At 56.5% G+C, this 26,234-nt stretch overlaps 12 protein-coding genes across 12 annotated transcripts; 8 read left to right on the forward strand and 4 right to left on the reverse strand.

The window, feature by feature from the left end:
* Positions 1-734: 734 nt before the first annotated feature.
* On the reverse strand, positions 735-1,790 carry IUM83_02369 (tRNA (guanine-N(1)-)-methyltransferase; the record flags this gene model as incomplete). The annotated part of the gene is made up of 4 exons (XM_067926280.1): positions 735-950; positions 1,027-1,203; positions 1,275-1,708; positions 1,781-1,790. 4 exons carry the CDS (start codon positions 1,788-1,790, stop codon positions 735-737), a joined length of 837 nt encoding a protein of 278 aa, XP_067796496.1.
* Positions 1,791-3,351: 1,561 nt separating this feature from the next.
* IUM83_02370 (myosinlike protein) lies at positions 3,352-5,379 on the forward strand (the record flags this gene model as incomplete). The annotated part of the gene is made up of 1 exon (XM_067926281.1): positions 3,352-5,379. One exon carries the CDS (start codon positions 3,352-3,354, stop codon positions 5,377-5,379), a length of 2,028 nt encoding a protein of 675 aa, XP_067796734.1.
* Positions 5,380-5,877: 498 nt separating this feature from the next.
* IUM83_02371 (HECT E3 ubiquitin ligase) lies at positions 5,878-6,801 on the forward strand (the record flags this gene model as incomplete). The annotated part of the gene is made up of 2 exons (XM_067926282.1): positions 5,878-6,061; positions 6,167-6,801. 2 exons carry the CDS (start codon positions 5,878-5,880, stop codon positions 6,799-6,801), a joined length of 819 nt encoding a protein of 272 aa, XP_067796373.1.
* Positions 6,802-7,197: 396 nt separating this feature from the next.
* IUM83_02372 (uncharacterized protein) lies at positions 7,198-9,095 on the forward strand (the record flags this gene model as incomplete). Its single annotated transcript, XM_067926283.1, has 4 exons — positions 7,198-8,506; positions 8,568-8,692; positions 8,766-8,877; positions 8,953-9,095. The coding sequence occupies 4 exons, from the start codon at positions 7,198-7,200 to the stop codon at positions 9,093-9,095; spliced, it is 1,689 nt and encodes a 562-aa protein (XP_067796372.1).
* Positions 9,096-9,494: 399 nt separating this feature from the next.
* IUM83_02373 (Spindle pole body component) lies at positions 9,495-11,903 on the forward strand (the record flags this gene model as incomplete). The annotated part of the gene is made up of 1 exon (XM_067926284.1): positions 9,495-11,903. The coding sequence occupies one exon, from the start codon at positions 9,495-9,497 to the stop codon at positions 11,901-11,903; it is 2,409 nt and encodes an 802-aa protein (XP_067796391.1).
* A 291-nt stretch (positions 11,904-12,194) lies between these two features.
* IUM83_02374 (E3 ubiquitin-protein ligase UBR2) lies at positions 12,195-18,705 on the forward strand (the record flags this gene model as incomplete). The annotated part of the gene is made up of 7 exons (XM_067926285.1): positions 12,195-12,536; positions 12,629-12,781; positions 12,863-13,135; positions 13,225-13,461; positions 13,540-13,878; positions 16,678-16,751; positions 16,803-18,705. The coding sequence occupies 7 exons, from the start codon at positions 12,195-12,197 to the stop codon at positions 18,703-18,705; spliced, it is 3,321 nt and encodes a 1,106-aa protein (XP_067796389.1).
* A 519-nt stretch (positions 18,706-19,224) lies between these two features.
* On the forward strand, positions 19,225-20,272 carry IUM83_02375 (succinyl-CoA ligase [GDP-forming] subunit alpha, mitochondrial; the record flags this gene model as incomplete). The annotated part of the gene is made up of 2 exons (XM_067926286.1): positions 19,225-19,347; positions 19,445-20,272. The coding sequence occupies 2 exons, from the start codon at positions 19,225-19,227 to the stop codon at positions 20,270-20,272; spliced, it is 951 nt and encodes a 316-aa protein (XP_067796371.1).
* A 232-nt stretch (positions 20,273-20,504) lies between these two features.
* On the reverse strand, positions 20,505-20,941 carry IUM83_02376 (uncharacterized protein; the record flags this gene model as incomplete). Its single annotated transcript, XM_067926287.1, has 3 exons — positions 20,505-20,593; positions 20,721-20,792; positions 20,854-20,941. 3 exons carry the CDS (start codon positions 20,939-20,941, stop codon positions 20,505-20,507), a joined length of 249 nt encoding a protein of 82 aa, XP_067796369.1.
* A 148-nt stretch (positions 20,942-21,089) lies between these two features.
* IUM83_02377 (jerky protein) lies at positions 21,090-22,103 on the forward strand (the record flags this gene model as incomplete). Its single annotated transcript, XM_067926288.1, has 1 exon — positions 21,090-22,103. One exon carries the CDS (start codon positions 21,090-21,092, stop codon positions 22,101-22,103), a length of 1,014 nt encoding a protein of 337 aa, XP_067796370.1.
* Positions 22,104-22,277: 174 nt separating this feature from the next.
* Positions 22,278-24,004, reverse strand: IUM83_02378 (component of dynein regulatory complex; the record flags this gene model as incomplete). Its single annotated transcript, XM_067926289.1, has 3 exons — positions 22,278-23,488; positions 23,551-23,617; positions 23,690-24,004. 3 exons carry the CDS (start codon positions 24,002-24,004, stop codon positions 22,278-22,280), a joined length of 1,593 nt encoding a protein of 530 aa, XP_067796736.1.
* A 237-nt stretch (positions 24,005-24,241) lies between these two features.
* On the forward strand, positions 24,242-25,112 carry IUM83_02379 (Frizzled domain; the record flags this gene model as incomplete). The annotated part of the gene is made up of 2 exons (XM_067926290.1): positions 24,242-24,847; positions 24,915-25,112. 2 exons carry the CDS (start codon positions 24,242-24,244, stop codon positions 25,110-25,112), a joined length of 804 nt encoding a protein of 267 aa, XP_067796423.1.
* A 149-nt stretch (positions 25,113-25,261) lies between these two features.
* IUM83_02380 (Trans-aconitate 2-methyltransferase) lies at positions 25,262-26,107 on the reverse strand (the record flags this gene model as incomplete). Its single annotated transcript, XM_067926291.1, has 1 exon — positions 25,262-26,107. One exon carries the CDS (start codon positions 26,105-26,107, stop codon positions 25,262-25,264), a length of 846 nt encoding a protein of 281 aa, XP_067796612.1.
* Between the last annotated feature and the right edge of the window lie 127 nt (positions 26,108-26,234).

Below are 26,234 nucleotides of genomic sequence, written 5' to 3' on the forward strand. Positions count from 1 at the left end.
GGCGTCGCATGCATCCGTCCACAACACACCTCTTGCCTTCCCCGCCTCCGTGCTCCCGACACATTCCAGCTCGGTGAGCAAATTTGAGGCAATCACGCACCCGACACTTCTCCTTTCCACCGTGAACCCTGCAGCGGTTGTTCACTTGCTCCCTGCGAGTGCATCCCTCGACAACGCACTGCTTCCCTTCGCCTCCACCGTGCGCGCGACACAGTCCACGACTCTGCGCAGCCTTCTCGCAACCATCAGTTCGACACTGCGTGCGACCGCCATGAAGTCGGCAGACACCTTTGGCTTGCTCTCGACGGTCGCAGCCTTCCACTAGGCACAGCCGACCACCTTCACCTCCGTGAGCTCGACACAAACCTGTGCGTTGCGGATAACTGCCACAGCCGTGGACAGCACAACGGCGCAACTGTACCGGAGACTTGGCAGCGGATGGACTTGAAGCCATCGTGGCTGCAGCAGGAGGCGAAGCTGCACGCGTAGACATTGACAACAGCAGACTGGAGGCTGAAGAGGGCGGCACCGACAAGAACGACGTGGTGGCGGGCTCCATCGCAAGTGAGACTTTCTCTCTCTCTCGCCGCTCTCTGCGTACAAATCAAGGGCCACTCTATCCCAAAAACTATTCTCACAAGTCGCAGCTTTCGGCTGCATTGGACTGCTTCAACAACTGGGGCTCGTTCATCTGGCAAGCTGCCGTTGATTTTTACATGTAGCTGCGTACAGTATCATGCCACTTCATCCTCCAGCAAGAGACTCAAGTCTCGGAAAGATGATAGCTCTGCTTCTGGGTTTCCTGCTTCGATGTCCCGTTGCTTGCTATGCATTTGGATGTTGTCAGCGGGATCGGCGTCCTGCGCTGGAGGCGCTGCTGGCGAGTTTTGCCGCGCTTGCTGCTTCTGTCGCCGGCGGATGGCCTTCCGGCCGATCTGACTTCGCTTGCGCTGCTCATGACATTCATTTTGCTACCCGTTAACTTCCATTCCACTCATTTCAACGGCAACAATTCAGCGATCTCACCTGTGGCAACGCGATCTCCAGCGTTCTCGACCAGTCACCAAGCTCGCGGAAGTTGATAAGCACGTCGACAACCGTGTTGACGTTTAAAATGTGGTCCAACCGCTCCGGGATGTTCTCCTGAATCGGCAGTCGAACTGTCGTGATGCCTGCGTCAGTAGCTGCGTCCAGCGTTGCTCCCTGTGCACAACTCCAGTTAGCTAGCTATCCATAGCAACCAATATATTTCATTAGCGCCGCAGACACCCCACCTTCTTGCGGGACTTGTCCACGATGCCGCCAATCACGTAGATCTTGGTCGGATCCATCTTTTCCAGCACATTGGGCGAGTCAGGCGACAGGTACACAAGCTCCTCCGGCGAAAAGTGCTCTGCAACGCTGTCGGCACCTCGCCGCCATTGAATGTGCCAATTGCTGGCGCCAAACCGTTCCAGAGAGTGTTCCAGTTGTTCGCTGGGGTTGCACAAGAGCAGTTGGAACGGGTCGGGCATCTGCTTGATCGCCCCGTAGCTGAGCTTGAGCTGGTTGGCCAGGCTTCGGATCTCCTTGTCGTTCATGATGCTGTCGAAGCCCAAGTCGATGGCGATCCGCTGGTTGGCAGAGTCGGTCGCCGCCGCACGCTGCAGACGCTGCAGAGCTTCCTCCTTGTCCGTGCTCTCTTGTTTCAAGAAGGCTTGGCGCTCGTCTGCTCGAATGATAAATGGCAATCACTGTTAGACTGCCGCAACCAGCCCGTTCCAATGGCAACAGCTCGAACCTGCGGTCATGCTGTGCAGCAGCTCATAGCGCTGTTGTCTCTGGCGCTCCCGCGCCGGGCGCTTCGCCCGCAACGCTGAGTTTTTCCTGGGTGGTTGACAGGTCACAGGGGAAGGTGTGGACGCAGCGGCGTCGGCTGCATCGGCCTGTGACGCGCGGGAGGGCGAAGTCTCGCGAGTGGGTATCATTTCTGGGAACGGAAGGTGGTCAATGCGTGATGTAGGGGGTCGTTACTTTTGAGCGATGGGGGAGGGCGGAGAGTTGTGCGGGATGTGGTACACTTTGGTCCGGATACTTTGTCTTGGATAACGTATGCGTCCAGCTTGAAGTTGGCGCTGCTTGGCGCGCGCTTCGTTAGCGTCGCAATGCTTGCTAGTGTCTCGCTCGATGCGATGCCAGCAGAGTCCAGCGGCAAGATCTTCGACTTTGGTTGCGTGACGGAGGCCCGTTTACCTCATGGACTCCATGACGGACAGAGAGAGTGAGATCTGGAGGCAAATCACCGGCATTCGAGCCGGTTGCCGACTCGGAGAGAATGAGTCAATGCGACGGGCGATGGCTGCACTCGAGAGATTCCTCCAGCGGAAAAGGCCTCTTTCTCCCTTGCCAGCCTGGCGGGTGCCTCCAGCATGATATCAACGGATACATGAACGTGCACCTAGACATCCTCCCGAGCAGCTGGATGCGCGCAACGGCGGAGACGAACTGGGCCTTCCGTTCGGAGACGTTCAACATGAGCACACGGTCGAAGCAATGGCAGTGTGCACGCTGATCAAATGCGGCGGCGCAGCGGGGATAGCCTAATAACGATGCCATGGAGCTGTTAAGGAGGAGAGAACTCTATGGCAACAGCACCATCCACGCCGGCTTGTCCTCAGCGCACGCCGAGCCCACGCGCCTCCTTCACGACGGTCGCGCGGAGGGCTTGATGCGGGGTGGGACCAAGGCACTGTCTCTCTTGCCATATGAAGAGCTCGGTCGAGATGCCGCCGGCCACGGCCGCGGCGCGCGAGCATGTCACCGCGTAGCGTAACGAATACGCTGACACCGCCTCAAAGATCCTGCGACCCCCAGCAGCTTAAGTCGCTGCGGCAAATGGAGACACGGCGGCTGTAGGCATGGCTTCGCTCAGGCGAATGCGAAAGCGTGTGCAGCGCGGTGACACACAGCGTCTGGGGGCATGGGGGCAAGTGGCGATCAGCATTGGTGTCGGCGTCCGCCCCGTCGTCGTCCGGTTGCAAGTCTGTGCGCTTCGGATTAGACCTTCGGTCTCCACAATCTGGGCCTGCGCTCCGTCATATAGCGGCCACACGAACGTCACACCATATGCGGCTCCTTATACACCTTGCTGTCTCTGCCTCCCCCACTGTCCGTCATACCCCCGCCAAACCCGCTAGCGTAGCTGCTCGCGTCCAATTGTGGCCAGCAAGTCACGCATGATGCGCCATAGGCAGGCGGCTGCGATCCCATGCACTTGTGCGGCGGCGACGAGCGCACAACGCGCCGGGCGCCGCGAGGGAACCCGCGGCCACAACCAGAAAGGCACCGACCGCTTCCGCCCTGCCAGCAGCCATGGCGGCCCTCGAGCAGCCCGCAGCAGCTGCGCCGGAGTTCAAGAAGGCGGCCACCGCAGTCACAGACACGAGCAGCACCAGCAGCGGCAGCGACAGCGAGAAGCCGCAGCACCAGCCCAAGCCCAGCGCCGCCAAGAAGCAGCAGCAGCAGCACCGCGAGTCGCAGGACACGCGCCGCTCCGTACGCGCAGACTCGCTGGGCGTCGACCGCAGCTCGCGCCCGCACTTCAAGGAGGGCATTCGCCTGGCCGAAATGGGCAAGTGGACCACGCTCATCGACCGCGTGGCGTCCGAGCCGCAGCTCGCGCGCCACAAGGACCACCACGGCATGCTGCCGCTGCACTGGGCCTGCACAGAGGACGACACGCCCCCCACGGCCGTGCGCGCCCTGCTCGCGGCCTTCCCCGAGGCTGTCATCACCAAGAACAACGCCCAGTACCTGCCGATCCACATCGCCGTCAAGGCGCGCGCGCCGCTCGAGACGCTGCGGCTGCTTGTGGACGCGCGCCCCAGCTCGCTCATGGAGGAGACGCCCGCGGGCAAGACGGTGATTCAGCTCGCCAAGGAGATGCAGCTCCCCCAGGGCGCCATGGAGATGCTTCAGCGCGCTGAGCAGGACTACCTGGACCTGAGCGAGGACGACGACGAAGCGTTCGACTACGAGGGCGTCAAGAGGGAGATCGAGATGCAGAGTCAGCTACTGCGCGAGAGCATGCTGCACCCGCCGTCCATGAGCGGCCCGAATGCGTCCCTGCCGCCGTCCAACCCGCTCGGCGCGGCGTTCGACCTCAGCGCCTCGACGAACCCGTTCGAGAACAGCCAGAACATGGTGACGACGCTCAGCTTCGTGGACGGCACGCTGGTGCAGTCGCAGTCGAACTTGTCCAAGTCCGTGTCCATTCCTCGCAAGAACGACGCTTCCTCTTCCACCGCTACCACGCAGCCGCTGGTGACGGACACACTGTCCCCACCTACGGCGTCGCCGTCTGTGCAAGCGCACGGCCCGCCTGCGTTGGGACCCGCGCGGTCTAAGAGTGCCCGCGAGACGGCACCAGCACCAGCACCCGCTAACTTTGACGATTCCGCTTACGGTCGACCGATTTATGAGCCCGACCACAACGCAGGCGTGTGCGGCGTGTGCTACAAGAAGTTCTCCATGTTTCGCAAGAAGTACCAGTGCAAGGGCTGCTTCACGTATTTGTGTAAGAAGCACGTTGCTGGCAAGATCATGCTGCCCAACTACTCCAAGAAGCGGTCGGTCTGCGGTGACTGCTACCGGATCCACCGCAACGGCCCGATGTCGGCAAGCACCGCCTCGGGTGCGGCCGGCCGCGCTGCTCGTGCATCTGGAAGCCATGTGTCTGGCACAGGCCCCCCGAACGATAAGAAGGGCCCGAACCTGCGCACGACTACTTCACTACCGGCTCCGTCGACCGTGTCGGCACCCTCGACGGTGCCCGAAGCAACGGACACGATCAGCAGCAGCAGCATGCTTTACAACAGCTCCCGCCAGAGCAACCCGCTCGGTTCTCGTATGGCTGGTGCGCGCACGACTCGTGCGGAGTCCACGCACTCAATGATGGGCCGACCGTCGAACGTCCCCGGTCCACAGATGAACCTGCGCTACAGCACAAACACCGCGGGTGCACGACCGACTCGAGTGCCGAGTGGTGGCCGCACGCACGGCAGCAACACTGGCATTAGTGACACGACTGTGAGTCTCACGGACAGCGACCACCAGGCTGCGGATGTGAGTGCGCTGCAGCACCGCATAGCGACGCTGGAGGAGTGCAACAAGATTCTTATGACCCGTGTGGCGGATCAAGAAAAACAGTACAACGAGGCCATGCTGCTGCTCACCACGACTATGACTCGTGTGGCTGAGATGGAGATCCGCCTGCCTACGGACCAACACAAGTCGTACCGAGGAACGGGCGGTTCGACGACTGCGTCGGAGAGGGCGTCCGAGTCGGACAACAACGAAAAATACTCCTTCCCGACGCCGTTTGTGGAGAAGTACGATTGAGCGGGACAAGTTGGAATCTACGCGTGAAGTATTAGTATAGACGTCGCCGCGTGCTCGGACAAGCGGACCAGCCCCAACCAGCCCCATTGGTACCAAAGGCGTATCGACAGGTACGACAGAGGAGATTCGAGCGACAGGCAGGCGCTATGGAAGTTTATTATTTGGCCCGCGTTGCAACAAGTACCTGCACACACAAAAAACATTGCAACCTTAGGATGTTCATAATGAAGTATTCCTTTGCCGGTGTAGTCTATCGTTCATGTATCCGTTGGGCTCAGACTCTCAGCTCTCGAATACGCTCACCAATTTTAGGAGCTAAGACGCGAAGACTTCGTCGCTTTCATCCTCCTACGAGCCCCGAACCTTATCAAACTCTTCGTTTCCTATTGTTAGAGCTTGGAAGAGTGTAGCCTAGACAATGCTGAAAACGTCGCCATCGCCCACTTCACTATTCAATTCTCCAGCTTTTTAGCACCAGTGCAACCAACGCGCAGCAACATGAGTGACCCGTTCGATTTCCTCAACCCGATCGCGTCGACCAAGACTCCAGCCGAGAAGGCTCTCAGCGAGCCCCACCATGCCCCGGTAGGAGTTCCACCTGCTCCAGTCGCGCCGATGAACGTCGGAATGGGCATGCCGGTTCCTCATGGCAACATGGGCATGGGCATGGGCATGGGAATGGGTGCCCCGCCAGCTTTCAACGGTGGCGGCATGAATATGAACATGAATATGGCTGGTATGCCCCCTCACGGTGGAATGATGCCCGGACAATTCCCCGGTGCTCCAGGAATGAGCATGGGCCCTGGCATGGGCCAGCCGATGAATCCGTTTGGTCAGCAGCCGCCTCAGCAAGCCCCAGTCATGTACGCCAACATCCAGAAGCTGCTCGAGAAGAAGCCTGTGGTGGACGATGCCTCCATGGACTTCTTGGAGGGTATCGGTGGAGGTGGTGGCGCCAAGGTGTCGAGCAACCCGTCAATGGAACCTATTCGAACCCCCGATCCCGTCGCCAATCCGTTCGGTGCTCCGCAACCCCCTGCTGCTGAGCTCGACTTCAGCTTCCTAGGCGGTGGGGCTCCCGCCTCTTCCCCTGGTGCTCAATCCGCTGCACCGACTTCCGGAAGCAAGTCTAGTGCTCTTGCAAGCCGCCTTGCTCACGGAAAGCGACCGACTCAAGAAGCCGCGCGCAAGAACCTCGGATTCAATGCTGGAGCCTTCGCCGGCACAGGCCACACGGCAAAGATTTCGCTGAAGAGCGTGGCCGGGGGCCCTACTTCCGCGTCGGCCACTAGCGAGCCTACTACCGTCGACGATTTCGTTGCGGGTAATACATCGCTGGCTCCGGTCGACGATATCTTTGCCGCCGCCCCAACTAACCCTCCTGCAAACCCCACCTCGAGCTCGAACGACATTTTCTGGTAGGTGCACACGACAACCAGGTCTGCATGCAGCTCACATGAAGACGGATCTATCTAGCTCGAAACTAAACATGCACTAAATAAATTTATCATTTATCAATCATCCTAGGCACGCGAACGTGCTTCCTGGATTACTCCTACACTCCGGCATGTAGGATTCGCATCGCTCAACGTCCACACTTCAACGAGAATCCGTCCGTTTTGCCGCGATTGAGCGCTAATTATGCGCCTCCAGTCCGTTGCGCGTGAACTGCAGCAGCGTCGTCCCAACTTCTCTTCGTGGAGCTTCGCTATATATACGAAGCAGTTTCTGCGATGTAGTGCTCGAGAGTGCTCGGTCATTTCCTGCTTTCTCACAGTTCGCCAAGAGTCCGATTCCAGCACACTTTCCGTCGGAACAATGAACGACCCGTTTGCCATGCTGGACCCCATGCAGAAGCCTGGAGCATCGTCGAACAGTGCCTCTAACTTTGCCACGGCACCCAGACCGGCATATCCGCCGATGGCCAACCCTTTCGACAATTTTGCGAGTGGTAGCCCCATGGGCGGTGGAAATGGTATGATGATGCCTCAGCAACAGCAACCGATGCAGCCGATGTACCCTAATGGCGCCAACTTCATGACCCAGCAAGGCCAGCCAGCGTTTGGTGGCTTGGGTGGCGCTCAGCAGTTCGCGACGTACAACCCCTACCAGCAACAAATGCCCGCCCCCGCACCAGCCATGATGATGCAGCCGCACTATCAGCAGAACCTCAGCAATGCTCCTACCAAGCTGATGCCAATGCCAACGTACGGCGGTGAGCCGATCATGTACGACAACATCAAGAACGTCATGAAACCTGCTGATCCGTTCGCTACGTCGCCCAATTTTGCTGGTATCCGTGCTCCTGAACCAACGCTAACACCTGCGCCGTCGCACCAAACCCGTGACCCGAAGTCTACCATTGTCGACTTCGACCCCTTCAGCCCGAAGGGCTCAACCCCGCGAACGCCATTCGACTTCCCCGAAGACGCGAATACGTCGGCGGCGCAATCGTCTGGTGGAAATGACCGACTGTCTTCCTTTGGAGGTAGACGCCCGACCCAAGAAGAGCAGCGTTCGCATTTGGGTTTCTCGTCGGAGGGCTTTGCTGCTGCTTCCGCCAAGCCCCTACAATCCAGGATTTCTCTCAGAGACGTGAACACTAACGCAAGTACCAACAGCGAAGACAACACCCCGTACTTCTTGGAGGGTAACGATGCCTTTATGAGCTCGAACTTTGCTAACCTGGACGACTTCGAAACGACCTCGACAACAAGAGGAAGTGGTAATGAGCGTCGAGCGTCGAATCCCCCCTCAGAAGCAACCCACGGCTATGGTGACGAAGGAGAAATCCCGGAGGAATGCAACAAAGACGAATATGATGTTCGCTTCGAAAGTGGTCGCAAACTTGGTGTGCTCATGGAGCGTGTTGACGTCTGGAACGCGGCTAATCAACGCAAGGAAACCGCTGTGGTGAAGCTTGTTGTTGAAAATGGAGCTGCAGACCGCGTTGGTGTAAGCATTAGCAGCACCGTGGTGGCGATCAATCGGAAGAGTGTCGAAAATGAGTCCTACATTGCCATATTGGACATGATCAAGGCAGCTCCGCGACCACTGCGCATGCGTTTCAAGCGCGGCCCTCACACTCGGGACACTACGCAAGGCACAGTCCTGACGAGAATCTCCAGTACGTATTTACACGATTTTGCTTTGTGCAAATTGGATCTAACTTTTGTGAACTTCTTCAGATGGCACATTTAGCGTTGGTAATCTTACGTCGGGCAACGCAACCTGGACAACCAAGTATTTTGCATTTGGAGGCTCCAAAATGGATGTTCTTCAGCTCTTCGTATCGCGAGCAGCCTATCACGAGGTTAGTTTCTTTATCATTATTCGCGATTCGGTGAGCTTTGAACTAAATCACTTGTATGATGTTGCGATATCAGTGCGTGATCGCTCTGTACGAGAAACGTGGTGTGCACACCCAGATCCAGTCGTTCCGCCTGTGCAGAGACCACAAGATCTCGCCGATTAAATGCAAGATCTACAAAGGCTATGGTGCGCATATTTTGTTTTCACTTGCCGCAACAAACCGGGACGGCCACTGACTTCCATATCCCAATGACCCCACAGGCAATCTCCACTACTTCTCGCTGACGGTGCCATCACTTCGCTTCGTGGCTGCCAAGTTTGCAAGCGATGACTACGAGACGATCAAGAACATTTGGTCCAACACGTACGACGCCATTGAACGCAAGAAGCGTATGGCGTACTAAGACCTCGCGTTCCTCCCTCCACCTTACTCTCCCGTCGTACAGCAGCAGCAGCAGCAGCTTAACTACCATCACTAAAAGAAAACTGATTATTCAAAATCGTTTAAAACTATCTCAGGCTACAGAAGAAGCGCACTCCCTCCCTGATCACTAAAGACAATCCACCCGCAAAAATAGTGCCAACCATTCTGAGGACAACCGAAAGCTCAAGGTCACGCTTGTCACCGTGGCGTGCTCAGCCATTCCTCTATTCCGGGACGTTGGCGCATCGTCCCCGCCGAAAACTTCTCGACTCGAGCTCTCGGACTTCCCATTTGGGATTGACGTCGACAAACCGAAGCCTCTTGACGCTCGCTTACTCGACTGGAGAAGCTCCGTTGAGTTCTTCGTGCACCCGTCACCATGAGTCGCCTCGTGCAAATTGCTCAGCGGTCGAACAAGGCCCCCGTGGGCTTCAAGGTGCAGCTCGTGGTGCACCGACTGAATGCTAACTTGGCTGTCAAGCATGACACCGAGCTGATCGCTGTAATCATGGGGCGGAAGAAAAAAATCCCTACCAAACCTGCAGTTTACCAACCCGCTGACCCTGGCGACGATGGTTCGTTGAGACGGTTGAACGGATCAAGAGCGATTCAATCGTCACACTCGAGAAGCGGTGACACCGGCGAAGTTATCTGGGGCGACATGGTAGCATTCTCCAGCACACTCTACATGGCCAAGTCGGGTCTCTTCCAGGCTAAGCGCTTTCAGATTCACATCAACACCGTAGGCGAACATGGGAAAAATCTAGCAATTTTCGAGTTCGATCTGGCGGAGCTCGTTCCTGTTTCGAAGGACTCAGGCAAGGAAAGCGTACGCTTGAACACTACCAAGTGCACTGATGACCCTCGAGCTTGCATCTCAATCACCGTGGTGAGCTCTCGGGTGAATCGCGACCGTGATGGCGTAGGACATGAGAGGTCTTACGTCGAGGACAGCACGAGCGAAATGGGGTCGGAGATGTCGGCCTACACAAACAACAGTCGTGCGTCCTCGTTGGCCTCAAACTGTCGCCGCAACATCGACATGCCCATTCCGGAACATATTGGGCTTGATGAAGGAAAAGCTGATGCTATTCGCACTGCGGGACACCCAGCGACATCGGAAGAGGCCGTTGCAGCGGCTGATAATGCGCGTGATGAACTTGTGAAGGCCCTGCAGAACCTGGAAGCTCAACTGCGAGAGAGCGAGGCTGCAAACGTGAAGCTTGAAGCTACCATCGAGCGAAAAGACCGAGAGATTGAGCGCCTAACGCGAATGGCAGCAGGAATTGGCGGCTCGAGCTCTGAAGCTGATGATGGGGTTATGCAGGTTGACTTCCTTGTCTACATGACCTTGAAAGAGCAGTTCGACGCCTTGAAACTCGAGCACGAAGCTTGCCAAACGGCTGAAAAGAAGAACGACGACACTCCAGCTGCGAATGGCATGTACACAATCGCTGATGTGGAGAACGAAGAAGAAGACAACAAGGAAGGAGAAAATCTCGAGGATAGTAAGATCAAAGAGGCCATCAAGGACGACACCTCGGAGGCTTCTTCAGCAAACGAGTATGTGGACGCTGAGGAACCGCACTTGGTTGCGGAGTTGAGCGCGCTCAAACAACTGCTCGCGACGCAGAGTAAGGAGGCGGAACAGCTCAACCTTACGATTCAGGAGCTGACATCTTCCAACAGCGAGTTGGAGGCACAATTACGGGAGCTGCGAGTTACCATCGAGCAGAAGGACGAAGAACTGCAGCTCTCCACGGCTGCATTGCAGCGGGCTGAGTCTGCACGCAATGATTTAGGCGATGCTGAAGCTGTGGAGACTGAAGCGCAAGCACAGGCACTAGAGACCGCTCTGAGCGATAACAAGCGGCTGGAGCGCCAACTGCTCAAGTTCGATGGAGCTATGACTGCGATGGAGGAGGAGAAGGCTCGACTGCTGGCGCAGTTGCGTGAGGCAGAGATCGCGAGTGCCAACGCCCAAGAAGAGATCGTGAAGGTGAAGAATGCGCTCGAAGAGCTTGAGAGCGATAGCCAAACGTTATCGACGAAGTTAGAAGAGGCTGATCAAGCGCGTGAGCGCGCAGAGGAGAACGTTGTTGCAGCGGAGGCCACTATCGGCACGCTGCAGCAGCAGGTCCGCGACGTGTCGACCCAACTACAGGAGACGCAGCACGAGCTCGAGAACCTGCGCGACCACCAATTGACTGCCAGTGCAGCTGCACTAGAGGAGGCAACGACGAAGCACCAGGCGCTTGAGCGTCTCTGGGAAGACGTGAAGACGGAGAATGAGCGACTGCAGGCCCGCGTGGAAGAGCTGGAGTTCCGCTTGGCTCAGTCCGAGGCCAACGGGGACGAGAAGGCCGCGGAGCTGCAGGCACAGGTGGACGAGGTGAAGCGTGAGGCCGAAGCTTTGCGCGAGGAGCTTGAGGCTCTGCGCACGTCGAAGACGCAGATCGAGAACGAGTCGCACGAGCGCGAGCTGCAACTGCAGGAGGCGACCGAGACGCACCGCCGCCTCTCTGTGGACCACGACGAGCGCCTGAGCAGCGAGATCATGGCGCGCGAGGAGCTGCTCACGCGGCTGCAGGAGCAGGTGCAGCAGACCGAGAAGCTGTCGGCCGAGCTCAGCTCCAAGGTGGTGGCACTCGAGCAGGAGCTCGACTACTTCCAGGGCGAGCTCATCGAGAGCAAGATGAAGGTGGCGCAGCTCACGCAGAGCAACGACGAGCTGGCCATGCGCAACCGCCACCTCGAGAAGGACGCCGCCGCGCACGGCAAGAAGTAGACCAGCAGGATACCTGTATAACCTCACCACCTCCACATCCACAGCCTGTTGCGCCTATCCAACAACTTCAACTTCCAGGCAGGCTTGATTGACACGAAATGTAGCCATGTGTCAACCTCCCCCCACATCTTTTTCATGTGCGCCACACCACGTCCATGATGTGCCGCACACGAAAACCTAGCACCCCATTTGCCATAGTGAAGTCCATACAAAAGTCAGTCCTGAAAATTTCTCGCCGAGTCGACCGCACGATAGCGTAGCGGGCCGGAGAGGGGGAGAGCACAGGACGGCATGGATCTGTTCGCGCGTGCGCGCAGCGCCATCGACTCGCGTGCCTCGGCGCGGCGCCTCAGCCTCAGCCTCGAGCAGGAGCAGGCGCAGGCGCAGGCGCAGGACGCGGCGGCGCCCTCGAGCGGCCCGCGGGCCAAAGTGCGCGCGCTGCTGGAGGAGATGCAGGCCAGCGCGGCCTGGGGCGAGAAGGAGCACGAGGGCGAGGAGCGCCGCCTGCTGCAGGAGCTGCAGACCTGCGTGCTGGACGCCGAGAGCCGCCAGGCGCTGGAGAAACTGCCCAAGCGCATGTGCGCCTACGAGTTCAAGCCCGGGGACATCGCCTGGAACTGCAAAGTGTGCCAGGTCAGCAGGATCCTGCAGGACGAGCCATATACTCTAGTATACATGTAGTAGGACGGCTTTTTTCGTTGACGCGGCTGTGCCATTCATTGCAGGTGGACGAGACGTGCGTGATGTGCAACGACTGCTTCATCTCCAGCGACCACGAGGACCACGAGGTCTTCTTCTACTACACGCACAGCGGCGGCTGCTGCGACTGCGGAGACACGGAGGCCTGGGCCTCCGAGGGGTTCTGCACCCGGCACAAGGTGAGGTTGCTATTATTTTTTTTTTTTGGAGAGGGGATTTTAGTTATTTATTACTATTTTGTGTGTCCTTTGGTGTTGCAGGGAGCGCAAGATGCGGATCCGTTGAGTTTTTTGCCGCCGGATCTGCTGCTGAACTCGCGCGAGTGCATTGGGGAGGTCATGAGGCTCGTGCTGAACTCGGTGAAGGAGGCCAGGTTCGGCTCGGTCATCAATGAGGACGACCTGGAGGTGGTGCGGGACAAGCTCGGGAGTGAGCCGCCTGAGAGGAGATACTCGGTCATCGTGCACTACAACGAGCTGCAGACGTCGCAGGAGTTCGCGACGGCGCTGAATAAGGCGCACCCCGCAATTGCTGTACGTGTGGTGTCATGAACGGGAGCTGGCCAGACAGTATCTGTGACGAGTTGTCTGATATCTTGCTTTGCGTGCGTGCTTGTGCTCAGTATCAAATGCTGAAAATTGTCGGCGAGACGTCGTCGCAGAAGCAGAGCACTGTGCGAGCGAAGGCCTCTCGAGAAGATGTCCTGGAGCTCGCAGCCTCGTTGCACAAGCATGGAATTGTGACTTCAATTGTATCGTGCGAATATAAAGCGAGGGTGCCTTTGATTAACTCGTTGCTTCAATGGCTAGCTTCACTGGCAAACCTTTCAGACGGCCTTTGCCGCTTGATTTGCGAAAAGGTACGCTTACGCACGCTTAGAAAAACTCGCTATTCTGGATACTGTAAAGTCTAACTTGGCGATTTGTTGTATCCGCAGATGTGTGCAGTAGAGAGCTTAGAACACAGCGAGATCAGTATGGAGGTGGATGAAGCTGACGATTATCCGATGCTCCGAGCCGTTATTATGGCCGACTCATTCCTGCCTAAGACCGAGAGCGATGCTCTCCACAGCCTGCTGATGGCCCTCCTCGCCGACCCGCTTTTCAAGCAAGCGTTTGCAATCTCATTTACATCATCCTACCGCCAGCTTTATCGAGAGTTTGCTGCGGGCGTTGGGAGCTCGACCGCGACAATATTAGCTTTCAGCGTGCAATTCTTCAACCGAGCAACCTTTGTGAAAAAATTGGTTGCCGAGTACGACCTCCTGGAAGTACTGGTAAACTCAGTGCTGGAAACTTTGCGAAAGAAGACGAAAACTGATTTCGTGGACATCGCATTCGAAGATACATGGAATAGCATGACGCATGTGCTGCATCCAGATCGCAATCAAGAGCTAGATGTTTGGGATGTTTTTGCTATGGGGATCCAGCGTTCGCAAGGATCCTCTTTACGAGACGTCGATGTGAGCGCACTGGTACTTGAAGCTGAACGCGCAGGTTATCACATTCGACATCAAAGAGAGATGTCACCATTTTTGAGCTTGCCTCCTGAAACAGAACTGACGGGACGCTTCGAGCTCGATGTCACCTCGCCGGTATTTGTTTGCCGTCGCTACATGTCGGGCTTATTGGATTTGCGCTATGTCTTGCAAATTGAAGGCATTTCGGAGAGCTTTGTGCTGGAAAAGGGAGGTTCTCGCCTGGCACGGTTTTTGCTTTATCTAGCATATATTCAAGGTGCGTGCTCTGAAGCTCGACGCTTTGGAGATCACGTGGAGATGGAATCGCGTGGGTGGGTAGTAACGGTGGAATTCGTGTCGACGACATCAGACGTATCTTCGTGGGTTGTATCAAATGCCTTTAAGACTGCTGGGGGACCTGAGGCGACCCGCTCTCCGGAGGCCTCGCGACATCTGATCACAAAGCTCGCCAAGCCTATATTAGAGGCCTTTTACTTTTGGCTGGCGTCAGCTGGCAAGTATTTCCCCCCTCCCGACTACCAAGTTGGAGACACGCTTCGCGCGGACCAAATTGAAACGGCAGTGTCATGCCATTTCCCTCTTCAACGTACACTTTCGCAATTGATTCGTGCGTTGAGTGACTCGGCGAACGGTTTAGATATTTTCCTGTCCATGCTTCAGAGCAAGGTATTAGACGATGACGAGTCGGTTTGGATTCATGATGCTGATAGTCCCATTGGTTTTTGGCATCGCGTGCACCTGATTGAGCCTGTGCTACAGGCCATTGTGTGGGATGCCCAAGTACACTCAGGCTTATGGGTGCGGAATGGAATGTCGGTGATTAATCACAGCATGAACTACGGCGAACCACCTTTCTGCGCCCGGTTCCGTGATCTCGACTTGCTGCTACTCCAGTTTAGTTTCCAATTGCTGGGTGTTGATTGGGTCATGGCATCAATCATGGAGCGCTTCGATGTGGAGGAATGGTATGAAGCAGCCCAGAGCTCCGACGCGAAAGAAGCGGAGGTTATGGTTACTGAAGGTTTGGCACTGCTATCGCAACTCGCGTCCGAATTACCACCAAAGGTTATCGATGGCGACGCAATGCGGAGCTTGATTCCGTACCTTCGCCGTGAAATTGTTCAGCGTCTGTGTGTTGGGCCATGTGCCCACAGTGACTTATCGAAGATCGCGAACGAGTTTTTCTTAAGTCGGGAAAACCTGTTTCCTGTCAATTTCTCTGGAGGTCCAATTCTCGATCAAATTTTGAAAGAGGTTTGCGTGGAAGCAGGGTTTTCGGCTGCATCTGGAGCTGGAGACTCATCTGCAGCTAACGGAGGTAAATTCCAGTATCGGCTGAAGCCAGAGCTGTATGCGGAGTACAATCCGACATTCGTGCATTTGACGCGCAAGCAACACGAATCAGCCCATGAGAATTGGTTCCAACATCGCCTTCGCTCCTCCAAAAAGAGAGAGCAAGAACAAGTAGACGGAAGCCCGAACAACACACACTCGACATGGCTTGATTACCCAATGGTGAACATGTTCTTGCCGTGCCCACTTGGCTTCAGGCTGTCTCGTATCTCGATTTTGCACGAGGACGTACGGAGACTGGTATACGAATCCCTGTGGCGTGCAACAACTGATGCCCACAGTAGCCTCAGCGTTTTATCGAGAGCGGTGCATTTGTTCACACTTCAATTGTATGTAGTGGAGGATGTGCGATACTTCCAGACGATGGTTCCTGCGACGGATGCCGAGCATTTTGAACTTGAACGAGCTTCTCGGATAGCAGATAGTTTTATTGAGTGGATCCCTCAAGAACAACCAAGTTTGTACACAGATGCGGAGCCGCGTTGCGCGATCCTGTATTTACTGTTGAAACTGAACCCGTGGTCTAGCCACGGTGGAAGCGCAAGTATGACGAAGTTAGACGGTGACCAAAAGCATGAAATTGGTCGCGGAATTGATTGGCTGTTGCATCGGTTATCGCGCATCAGCCCTGAATGCAAAAACGTAGTCGAGCAGCATCAGGTGACCGAGCAAGAGTCGCGTGATGAAGCTGCGCGCAAGCTAGCCTTGGCACAACGGCGCAAAGAAGCACAAATGCGTGCGATACGACAAATGCAACAACGGCAAGCAGCGTTTGCCGAACAGATGAAGGCGATGGCAAACGAAACTGAGCATGTAGCTGCGGGTGAAGATGATACCGGTGCTGAGGGTGAACGGGAGAAGCATACGCATAGCGGATCTGACGCCCCCGGCGACGATAGTGACGTCGAAATGGATGGAAGTGAAGATTCGATGACCGATGACGCACCTTTGGTGGAATGTGCCATGTGCCATTCGGTGGACTCTGAGAACAGCTTTATGTGCTATGTTGGCTTTGCGCAGTGCTCACCAGTACTATCTCGGCTGAATGGAGGTTCACACGGGCAATTCCTGAGCACCCCTATGGACGAAATGCATGTCGGAGAGGATATACCAGTTCACGTGCGCCTGTGTGGCCACTCAGTGCACCACAAGTGCTGGGAATCCTATCATACATCCCAGTTCCAACGGGCTATTACTGGTGGACACCATCGCCATGCATTGAATGCTGTCGACGTCACAAAGAAGGAGTTTTTGTGCCCGTTGTGCAAATCAATCTCCAACGTGCTGATCCCCACAACAACTGACGAAGCAAGCAAGTTTCTTCCTTCAATAGATCGCAGAATACCTATCGACGGCTCCGACGAGAGAGCTATGGCTACCGTGACACAATTAGAGATGATTCGCTGGCTGGAGCATGCTGTCGGGAGGGAGCATACAACCGCAGGCTCTGATATTAATGACTCAACCGATAGTAGCGAAGAGGCAAACGCGTTGCTTCTGGAGCAAAAGCCCGGGGTGGGAGCTTCGAGCGACGAAGACCCCGGAGAAACCCAGCAGCTGAACAAGTGGTTAGAGGATGGACTTGCATCGCTCTGTATGGCTGTTCACAAGGTGGCGTGTGGTGCGATGCAGAAATCACAGCCAGAACGTTATACCACCTCAGGTTGCAATGCGCTTTTTCACACGTTGCTGTGCTCTTTCCTCGACACGCATGACACGGATCAGTTGAGAGAACACCTCTTCTTGGAGGCCATGCGTTTCCTACCGCTGATGCTGAAGAATGTGAGCTCACGCGTCACTTCCACTTCTTCAGTGGCACCAACCGATTTGTACGCGAAAATCCTCCACCTGCTCTTCTATGGCGGGTCGGATATTCTCCCCGATGGAACCGTTGTCCTCGAGAGTGAGCATCCAAGCACACAGACACAAACACGGAAACAGAGCCAATGGGGTAAAGTACGATGGCCTCAAAAGCCGCTCATGCTGAGTCATTTGGGCAGCGTTCTGATGAAGGGACTGCTGCTAGCGAAGAGTGAAGAGGATGCCGTGTTTATTGCTCGGCTCGTCGTGCTTGCACGCCTGGTGCAAACGCTGCTGTGGTACTCCCTTACAAGTAAAGAGGAGTTCACTAATGCGATGGCGGACGATCTTGCGTACTCAGAAGAAAACGTAGCTGTTTTTATAAGCTGCTTTTCTGGTGATATCGCGAGTGATGTTGATGCTGCTGGAGATATCGATACCGACCGAGAGCACGCTGTGGGGAACCAGTTGGAGATGCTTCTCAATGCACTTGTGAGCAAGTGTGATGGAGCTTTTCAAGCAGGACCTATCTTGGACAAGCGCCAGCTTCTCAACGTCGTCGCGTGCGAGGTTGTACCTATCGCCAAGGTGGCGACCTTCATGCTGCAGTCGCTGACAACGCGAGCAACGTCACACCATCATGCTGGGACTACCGCGGCTTCGAAGCCAATATTTATTACGCAAGAAGACGTTCTCGCTGTTGGATTCGTGAAGCTGGACGCCTTGCAGTTCCACGAAGCAGCGGACAACAGCAGCAGAGAGCAGGCAGCGCTGACCCAACTCGTGTCTGGTTGGGTGCACCGTTTCAAAGCTGCATACGAAGAGATGAACGACCCGCACGCGATCCTCCAGCAATGGCTTACGACTGCAAACGTGGATCGCGCGGAGAAACTGGTGCTGCCGTCCGTGCTGAGACGAGACCTGCACACGATGCACTCGACCGTTTCGGTGTATTCGTCGGGCGCGAACCGTACACGGTATCTGCGCTCGCTGCCCCGGGCGTACGTCAAGTTTTACTCGGAGCTCGCGAAGCGCAAGTGCCACGCCTGCCACCAGTTCCCAGCGCGTCCGGCGGTGTGTCTGCTGTGCGGAATGCTGCTCTGCGCCGCCAACACATGTCCGTCGATCCACCTGGACAAGGGGGGGTACCCCGACGAGGCGAACCCGGGCGCGTGCACCGTTCACGCCAAAAAATGCGGGCGAGGCAGCGGCGTGTTCCTGCTGGTGCTGGAAGGCGCAGTGCTGCTGGTGTACTGGAAGCTGGCGGCGTACGTGGGGAGCCTCTACGTGGACGAGTACGGAGAGGAATTTGGCGAGCGCAACCGCGAGCTGAGCAAGGGCCGCCCGCTATACCTAAACGAGGAGCGTCGCGAGCGACTCCTGCGCCTGTGGCTGCGGCACGAGATCCCGAACGAGGTGGTCAAGATCCAGAACAGCTCCGAGCGCGTCATCCGCAACAGCCACTACTAGTCGAGCCCCGACGATATAAAAAAAAGGAGAATTGAATCGCTGCGCGCGCCCGAGCCATGTGAATAGCGTGAATAGCGAGCAGTAGACGCAGTAAAGCTAAAAGTTACACACGAGAGCAAACTGAAGTTTGGCCTGCAAGTCTGAAGCAGTTGAAGCGCAACAAGGGTACGTCACTGCCCTCTCCTTGAGACCTGGAATTGGCCAATCGCAGCCAAGTTCAACCCTACTCGCGCATTCAACACGCGATAACTTTACGCTTGCTAAAACCAAAAACCTGCAATATATAATCTGCATGTTGATAACGATTCGGAGTAATAAAGACTATATCATTCTATAGCACATGAAAACGGATTTTGCGGACGATGTAAAGTACGAGAGTGGCGTTTGTTTAACGCTGATTGGGGTAAAAACCGTCCCACTCGTACTTAGCAAACGTCGGGTGGAGCTGCGCCTCAGCGCAGACCCCCCACTCGCAATTCGGACTCGCTCCCAGCTCAGCTAAGCTCCCGCACCCGCGCCATGTTCGCCCGCACGCCCGTGAAGACCGTGGCCGCCCAGGCCTCGCGCAGCATGTCTGCGTCCGCCAAGGTGTGGATCAACAAGGACACCAAGGTCATCTGCCAGGGCTTCACCGGCAAGCAGGTAACGTCGCGCAAAGATCCCGAGCAAGATCTGTTAAAAGCCAATGTATCTGACGCATTCCGGCGGTGTTTTATCATGGTTTATCTATGCAATGCAGGGCACGTTCCACTCGCAGCAGGCCATCGAGTACGGCACCAAGATGGTGGGCGGTGTGACCCCCAAGAAGGGCGGCTCCACGCACCTGGGCCTGCCCGTGTTCAACACGGTGGCAGAGGCCAAGCAGGAGACGGGCGCCGACGCGTCGGTCATCTACGTGCCGCCGCCGTTCTGCGCCGCGTCCATCATTGAGGCCATCGAGGCCGAGATCCCGCTGGTCGTGGCCATCACCGAGGGCATCCCGCAGCAGGACATGGTCAAGGTCAAGTGGCACCTGCGCAACCAGAACAAGACGCGCCTCATCGGCCCCAACTGCCCCGGCATCATCAAGCCCGGTGAGTGCAAGATGGGCATCATGCCCGGCTACATCCACCAGAAGGGCAAGATCGGCATCGTGTCCCGCTCGGGCACCCTGACCTACGAGGCCGTGGCCCAGACCACGGCCCTGGGCCTCGGCCAGTCCACCGTCATCGGCATTGGCGGCGACCCGTTCAACGGCACCAACTTCATCGACTGCCTCGAGCGCTTCACCAACGACCCCGAGACCGAGGGCATCATCATGGTGGGCGAGATCGGCGGATCCGCCGAGGAGGAGGCGGCCGAGTGGCTCATGGCCCACGGCGACCCCAACAAGCCCGTGGTGAGCTTCATCGCCGGCACGACGGCTCCCCCTGGACGCCGTATGGGCCACGCCGGCGCCATTGTGTCGGGCGGCAAGGGTACGGCTGCGGGCAAGTTCGCCGCGCTGGAGGCCGCCGGCGTCGCCGTCACGCGATCGCCTGCTCGTCTGGGTACGACGCTGTTCGAGGAGATGAAGAAGCGGGCATAAAGCACCAGCCAATGGTGCAGTAACGGCAGGAGAGCGCGAGGCTCCGTCTGCAGCGACCACGAAGGGAGAGTGCGAGGCGCCAGCCACTTGGTAGCTGGTTGAGGTCGAGCTGGTCCGCTCGTTGTTCGTCGCTGGAGCGGCACTCGCTCCTCCTCTGATTTAGTCACGTTAAACTACAACATACAAGAGCTCGAAACCCTCGGTCTTGTATCGTAGATCTTCATTGCAGCACTCAGAGCTGGACGTCCTGATACATCCACTTGTCATTCTGCAGCTCTTGCGCCTTGCCGCGCAGCCTCGCGAGCGTCTCCTCCAGCAGCGCTGCACGAGACAAGAGAGAGAGAGAGAAAGAGGACAGCACCAGCATCAGCGCATCTGCCCGTGAAGCCCTCCGATCAGGACGGCATTGCATCTGCAGGTATTGCAGCTGAGACGCCGCCGTTCCCACCGCTGTTGAGGTCCTTGACCGCCTCCCGGTTGGCCAAGCGCTTCTTCTCCAGCAGCAGCAAGTCCTGCGAGACTGCGGCGCGGCAATTAGAGCACTATCCTCTAGTTGCCGCAGCATGTATGTATGCACGCACTGCTGTTGTTGGCTGGCAGCGCGGACGCGCTCGCAGACGCCGTGCTCCAGCGCGTGCCGCCATTGCGACCGTTAAGGTTGGCGCTCATCTCTGGTAAATGGCTTCGGACACTCTTACTTGATATTTGTATGGTGATCTATCTGGCGTGGCGCACACTGCCTCACTCGTCGCAGTCCGCAAAAGTCCGGAAAAGCCAGCAGCGGAGCGTATAGTCCACCAAGTGTAGCCATCTCTGTATGAGCAGCTGCGACGCCGACGCCGAGCCGGACCTGCACGCGCCTGTGGTGGTGGTGGACGGCATCGCAGCGGAGCCGCCGCTGGCGCTGGACGGCGACCTGCCGTCTCACGCTCGTGCGTCTAGCAAGCGCAAGCGCGTGGTGCTGTCGATCCACGACAAGCAGCAGGTGCTGCAGCGCCTCGAGGGCGGCGAGCAGCCCATGGCCATCGCGCGCGCCTTCGGCATCAGCCGCCAGCAGGTGTCGGACATCAAGAAGAACCGCGAGCGCATCGTGGCCTTCTGCCTGGACGCCAAGCACCTGTCGACGCTCAAGCGCAAGACGCTCAAGGCCACGTCCGAGTACCACCCGGGCGTGGAGCAGGAGCTCTACCGCTGGATCATCCGCCAGCGCCGCCTCGGGCGCGAGGTGGCGGCCGAGGGCCTGGCCGCCAAGACCACCGACCTCTTCGCGCAATACTCGGCGGACGCCTCGCACACGTCGCTCAAGACCATCACCACGTGGCTAAGACACTTCAAGAAGGCGCACGGCATCAAGGCGCTGACGCAGGAAGAGGTCATGCAGCTACCCGAGCAGTTCGTGCCTGCCATGGAGATGACACGGCCAGGAGACATGGCTACAGCTTATGCACAGTCTGAGACGGTGGTCATCACGACGAACAGTGGAGGACAAGTGGTGACACAGCCCCCGGGCAACTACTTTATCACTCCGGCGAGTCAGGCGGTAACCCATCTGAGTGCTGGAGGTGCGACACAGACCTCAATTGTTGCTGCTGCTACTGCTACTACTACGGCGGCGTTGGATGTGAGTCCGTACATGCATGATATTGGAGCGCAGGGAAGTGTACAGAGTGTTGGAGGAGCTTCGGCGTCGCTGCAAGCCACGGTGAACACGGCTCAACAGCTCAACGCGCAGCTCGCGAGGTTTGAGCGCGAGATGGCGCTCAAGCTGGACTATTTAGATGAACGGGTCGCCAAGTTGTGCTACCTGGCGCTCTCCACGCGGCTAAGTTAGCTGGGGATGCTGCGGCTTCATTGCGGCGAACGCATGCCAAATTTCGGGTTGACGTTGGCCTTCCTGTCATTGATGTAGTGCCTGGCCGGAAGAGCCGAGGAGTGTTGTGGAGAAGCAACAGCCCAACACGAATCAAGGTTGTTATATTGAGTGAAACCACCCCTACGACGTATCCTACTGAACTTTGGTTGCGTCGTGATTCAACGGGGTGGATGACTTGGCCAAGTTTACGACGTGACTTGCCGCTGCTCGTTTCCTTGCCAAATGAGCCTCCTTGATCGAGTCACTAGCCGACGGGGCTTCATTGTCGCTTAAAGTGAAGTTGTTGCTGTTATTGCCTTTTACGCGTGGATCAACTGCCGGCCGAGTTTGGGGCATGAAGCCTAGCTCGTCCAGTGGAAGGCCATACTCGCTCATCTTGAGTTGCATGGCCGTGGCGAGGTCTTGTTGGAGCTTGGTAACATGGACCATTTCAGCTTCCAGCTCACGCAGATCTTCAGCCTTGTTGGCCATAATGTCCTCAAGCCTCCCTTTTACGCGATCTACGATTGCAGGATCCAGCTTGGCGTGAAGCAGTACCTCGTTCAGCTCGGCATCCTTTTGCTCGAGTTGCAGCGTCAGCGCACCCATCTTTTTCTCGAGGAGTAAATTCTTTAGACCAGTCTTCTGCTGTACGTCGTAAATACTGGTGTGGAATTCCGTTGTGAGCTCCTCCAGCTCACGAGCTACCTGTGCTGCACGCTGTTGGAGGACTTCGAACTCCCACGAGAGTGTAGCGTATTCCTGTTCGAGCACGAGTAGCTGAGCCTTGGCGGTTCGCAACTCCACCTTTTCTTCCTGATACACGCGGATGTTTTTCCGCAACTTCTCGACATCGAGCAGAGCACGCTTCAATGGCTCAGACATGCGCTTATTCTCCTGAGAGATCTCGAACATAAGCTTTTCGTCCTGTGCCTCCTTCTTCTTCATCTCGCTCACCTCCTCCTTCAGCGACTTGATCAGGTCCAAGTTGTTATGTGTGATGTCGTTGTAGTAGTTCTTGATCTCGCCGAAAGCCTTCTCGTGGGCTGTCATAAGCTGCGCAATGTGCAAATTCTTACGTTCCTCAATTTTCTGCGTATCTTGCTTACGTCGAGCCTCCAGATCATCACGAAAAGCTTTACGCTTACGCTCATACTTCTGCTGGAGCTCCTTAGCATGGCGCTCGAACTCTTGACGCAACACGGTAATTCGTCGATCCTGTTCCTGCTTCAGCGACTTCAGGTAGTCCTGATGCGAAAGTTCGATCTCCTTCAAGTCGAATTTTAATCGCCTTTTATCCGTCTTGAGTTCGCGCTCGTTGCCTCGGTAGTCGTCTTGAGACAGCTTCAGCGACTGCTCCATTTCTAAGCAAACCACGAAGTCAGCACACTGTATCTTCGCCCACATTTTAGCAACTACGCCTCACCTTTCTTGAGTTTTGTGATCTCATTCTGGTGCTCGTACAGCAGGTGCTTAACCCGCTGCTTGTAGACCTGTTTCGATAAGTACAATAGTGACAATGAGCTAAATGGCTTTGCACGCCATTTGGTTCAAGCGTCGCGTACCTTGATCTCCACCTGATGCTTCTCCTCCAGGTCCTGTCTCTCTCGTTCTTTGTTGCGCAGCTCCGCCTTCCGATCCTCGAAATTCTTCTTCTCGACGATCCAGAAGTAGTTGATCTTCTCTCGCTGCTGCTGGAACTCGTTGAACGCCTGCTCCTCCTTGCGCGTGAGTTCCAGGAGAGCCTTGGCCTGCTTCACCAGTTCCAGCCGCTCCGCCTCATTTTCGCGCTCGGCGTCATTCACCTCGGCTGCTCCTTTCTTGGCGCCCCCGCCCTTGCCCTTCTTCTCCTTCTTGCCTTTGCCCTTCTTCGGTCCCATTTTTCGCTGCCTGCTGCCACCCCGAAGCCGTTGGCCCGATCGATCGTACAAGTCTCATGTAGCAGCTACACCATCGTGTCCTTTCGTAAAAATAGGATCGGGAGTTTTTACGGCGGTAAAAACTCAAGGTGGACGAAGGGGGACATAGGTGAGCACTGATGGACTTTCAACTTCAACTTGCCAAACATTAGAAGTCCTCCATGCATCCTGATCGCTCAACCACAAGAGTGACCTCGCATGCATATGGACGACCCTAGGCTCGAATCCTTGTCATCACGAAAAGTCGTAACGATGGCGGCGTCGACATGGATCCTGCGGCTTGTGGTGCTCTTCCTCACGCTGCTCTCGCCCCACGATGCGTGTATGCTGGATGGCTCCGACACGGGCGAGTGCACGGACCCGACAGACTTCGACCTGCTATTGCCGTTCTGCAAGGCCGTGGTGCCCTACACAGCGTGTCTGCCTCGATACCAGGTCCTCTGGTTCAACCACTCCGCGCTCACCAAGGACCAATTCGTGGAGCAAATGTTCAACAAGCTCGTCATCCAGCGCAAGATCTACGAGACCAACACCACCTTGTCAGACCACGACACGGACGAGTGGGGCGGGTCTCGCTCGATCACGCCACGGTTCACGGACAACGCGGACTGTGAGAATGCTTTCCGCAACTACTTTTGCTGGCTCAACTTCCCACGCTGCGACTCCGAAGGACGCAGTTTGCTCTTGTGCCGCAGTGTTTGCGAAAACTTCATGAAGTCCTGCCAGTATTCGAGGGATCTGTGGAGGTGTGGAGATCCCAAGTACGTCAACGGACGCTCGGCCGAAATCAGCACCACTTGGATTGTACGTTTGCTATGAGGGTGCTCGTGTAGTTAACTCCTGCTGACGAGGGTTCTCTGTTATTGTGCAGGGCCAAACTCTGGTGTACTACCGAGCGCCGTACCCGGGTTCCCCATTCAAAGACAATGCTGTGGACCCAAACACGAACAAACCTCTGGTGGTGTGCACGCCTAGTCTCGAAAATAGTGCACTGCGTAGCTCTGTTGGCGCATCCCGAGTCGAATTGGCGCTCGTTGCCGCGGTTTTGTGGTTTGTTTTCTTCGCGTGATAAGCGTAATATCGCTGCTGGATTAGCAGGCTGATTGCTGCTTCTGGCCATCTTCTTCATCAATCTTTGCGCTATCATTGTTCACTGGTTGCTTCTGACAGTTTGCTCTTAAATATCACGATCATCGGGACACTGTAGAGCTTTATTAACTAAACTGCCTTGGTGGCCACGACGAAGACGCGCTTGAAATTGAGGATCGTGCGTCCGTCGCTTTGCTTGGGGTATGCATCGGCGATCAGCTCGCGATACTTTTGCTCGAAGTCCGAGGCTGCGGTAGACGGATCGCCCAGCGCTTCCATGAACGGACGGAGTCCCGTGGAGCCCGTGAAGTCTGCCACGGGGTTTTCGCCTTCGAGCACTTGAGTGTACACCGTTGCCCACATGTCCAGCTCCACACCCTTGTCAATGCCCTTGAACAGCTCGTAGTAGAAGTCCGGATCACGCTCACATGTGACCCAGCGCACATCAGCAACGTGATCCCAATGACCAATTTGCTTCGCTGCTTCGGCCATCAGTTGGTGGCTTGGCTGCAGACGACTATCCGGCATTTGGAACGCCAAGGTCCCTCCAGGCTTCAGGAACGAGAACAGCCGAGGCATGAGCTGCTTGTGGCGTTCGGCGCTCACCCAGTGGAGCGCTGCGTTCGAGTAGATCAAGTCGACAAGCTCTTCCGGCTCGAAGGTCTCGAAGTCGGCTTGGACGTACGCGCACTGTTCACTCTTCACGCCTGCATTGGCACTGTGTTCCTCCTTAGCACGCTCCAGCATCGAGGCCGATGAATCCACGAATGACACGTGCGCCTTCGACCACCGCTTGAAGAAGGAGGGGGCCATGTTTCCTGTTCCAGCGCCGAGATCCACGATCTTCACTGCATCTCCACTCCCTGCAGGTAACGCCGGCACGCGCTCGAGCAGCTCCAGTGCTGGACGCAGTCGGACTTGCTCGAACTTGAGGTACTTCTGGGGCTGCCACGTTTGCGCCGCTCGCTGCGCCATCGTCGCGGGAATCTGCTTGGTCTCTTGATTCGATTGTGAAGGAATGATACACACACCACGCCCCTGCGCGAATTCAAAGATCTGTAGGAGGGTTTGGCGGCCAGGTCAGACAGGATCGCTAGCATTG

Source organism: Phytophthora cinnamomi, assembly GCF_018691715.1.
Source record: "Phytophthora cinnamomi strain GKB4 chromosome Unknown Contig16, whole genome shotgun sequence".
Taxonomy (NCBI): Eukaryota; Oomycota; class Peronosporomycetes; order Peronosporales; family Peronosporaceae; genus Phytophthora; species Phytophthora cinnamomi.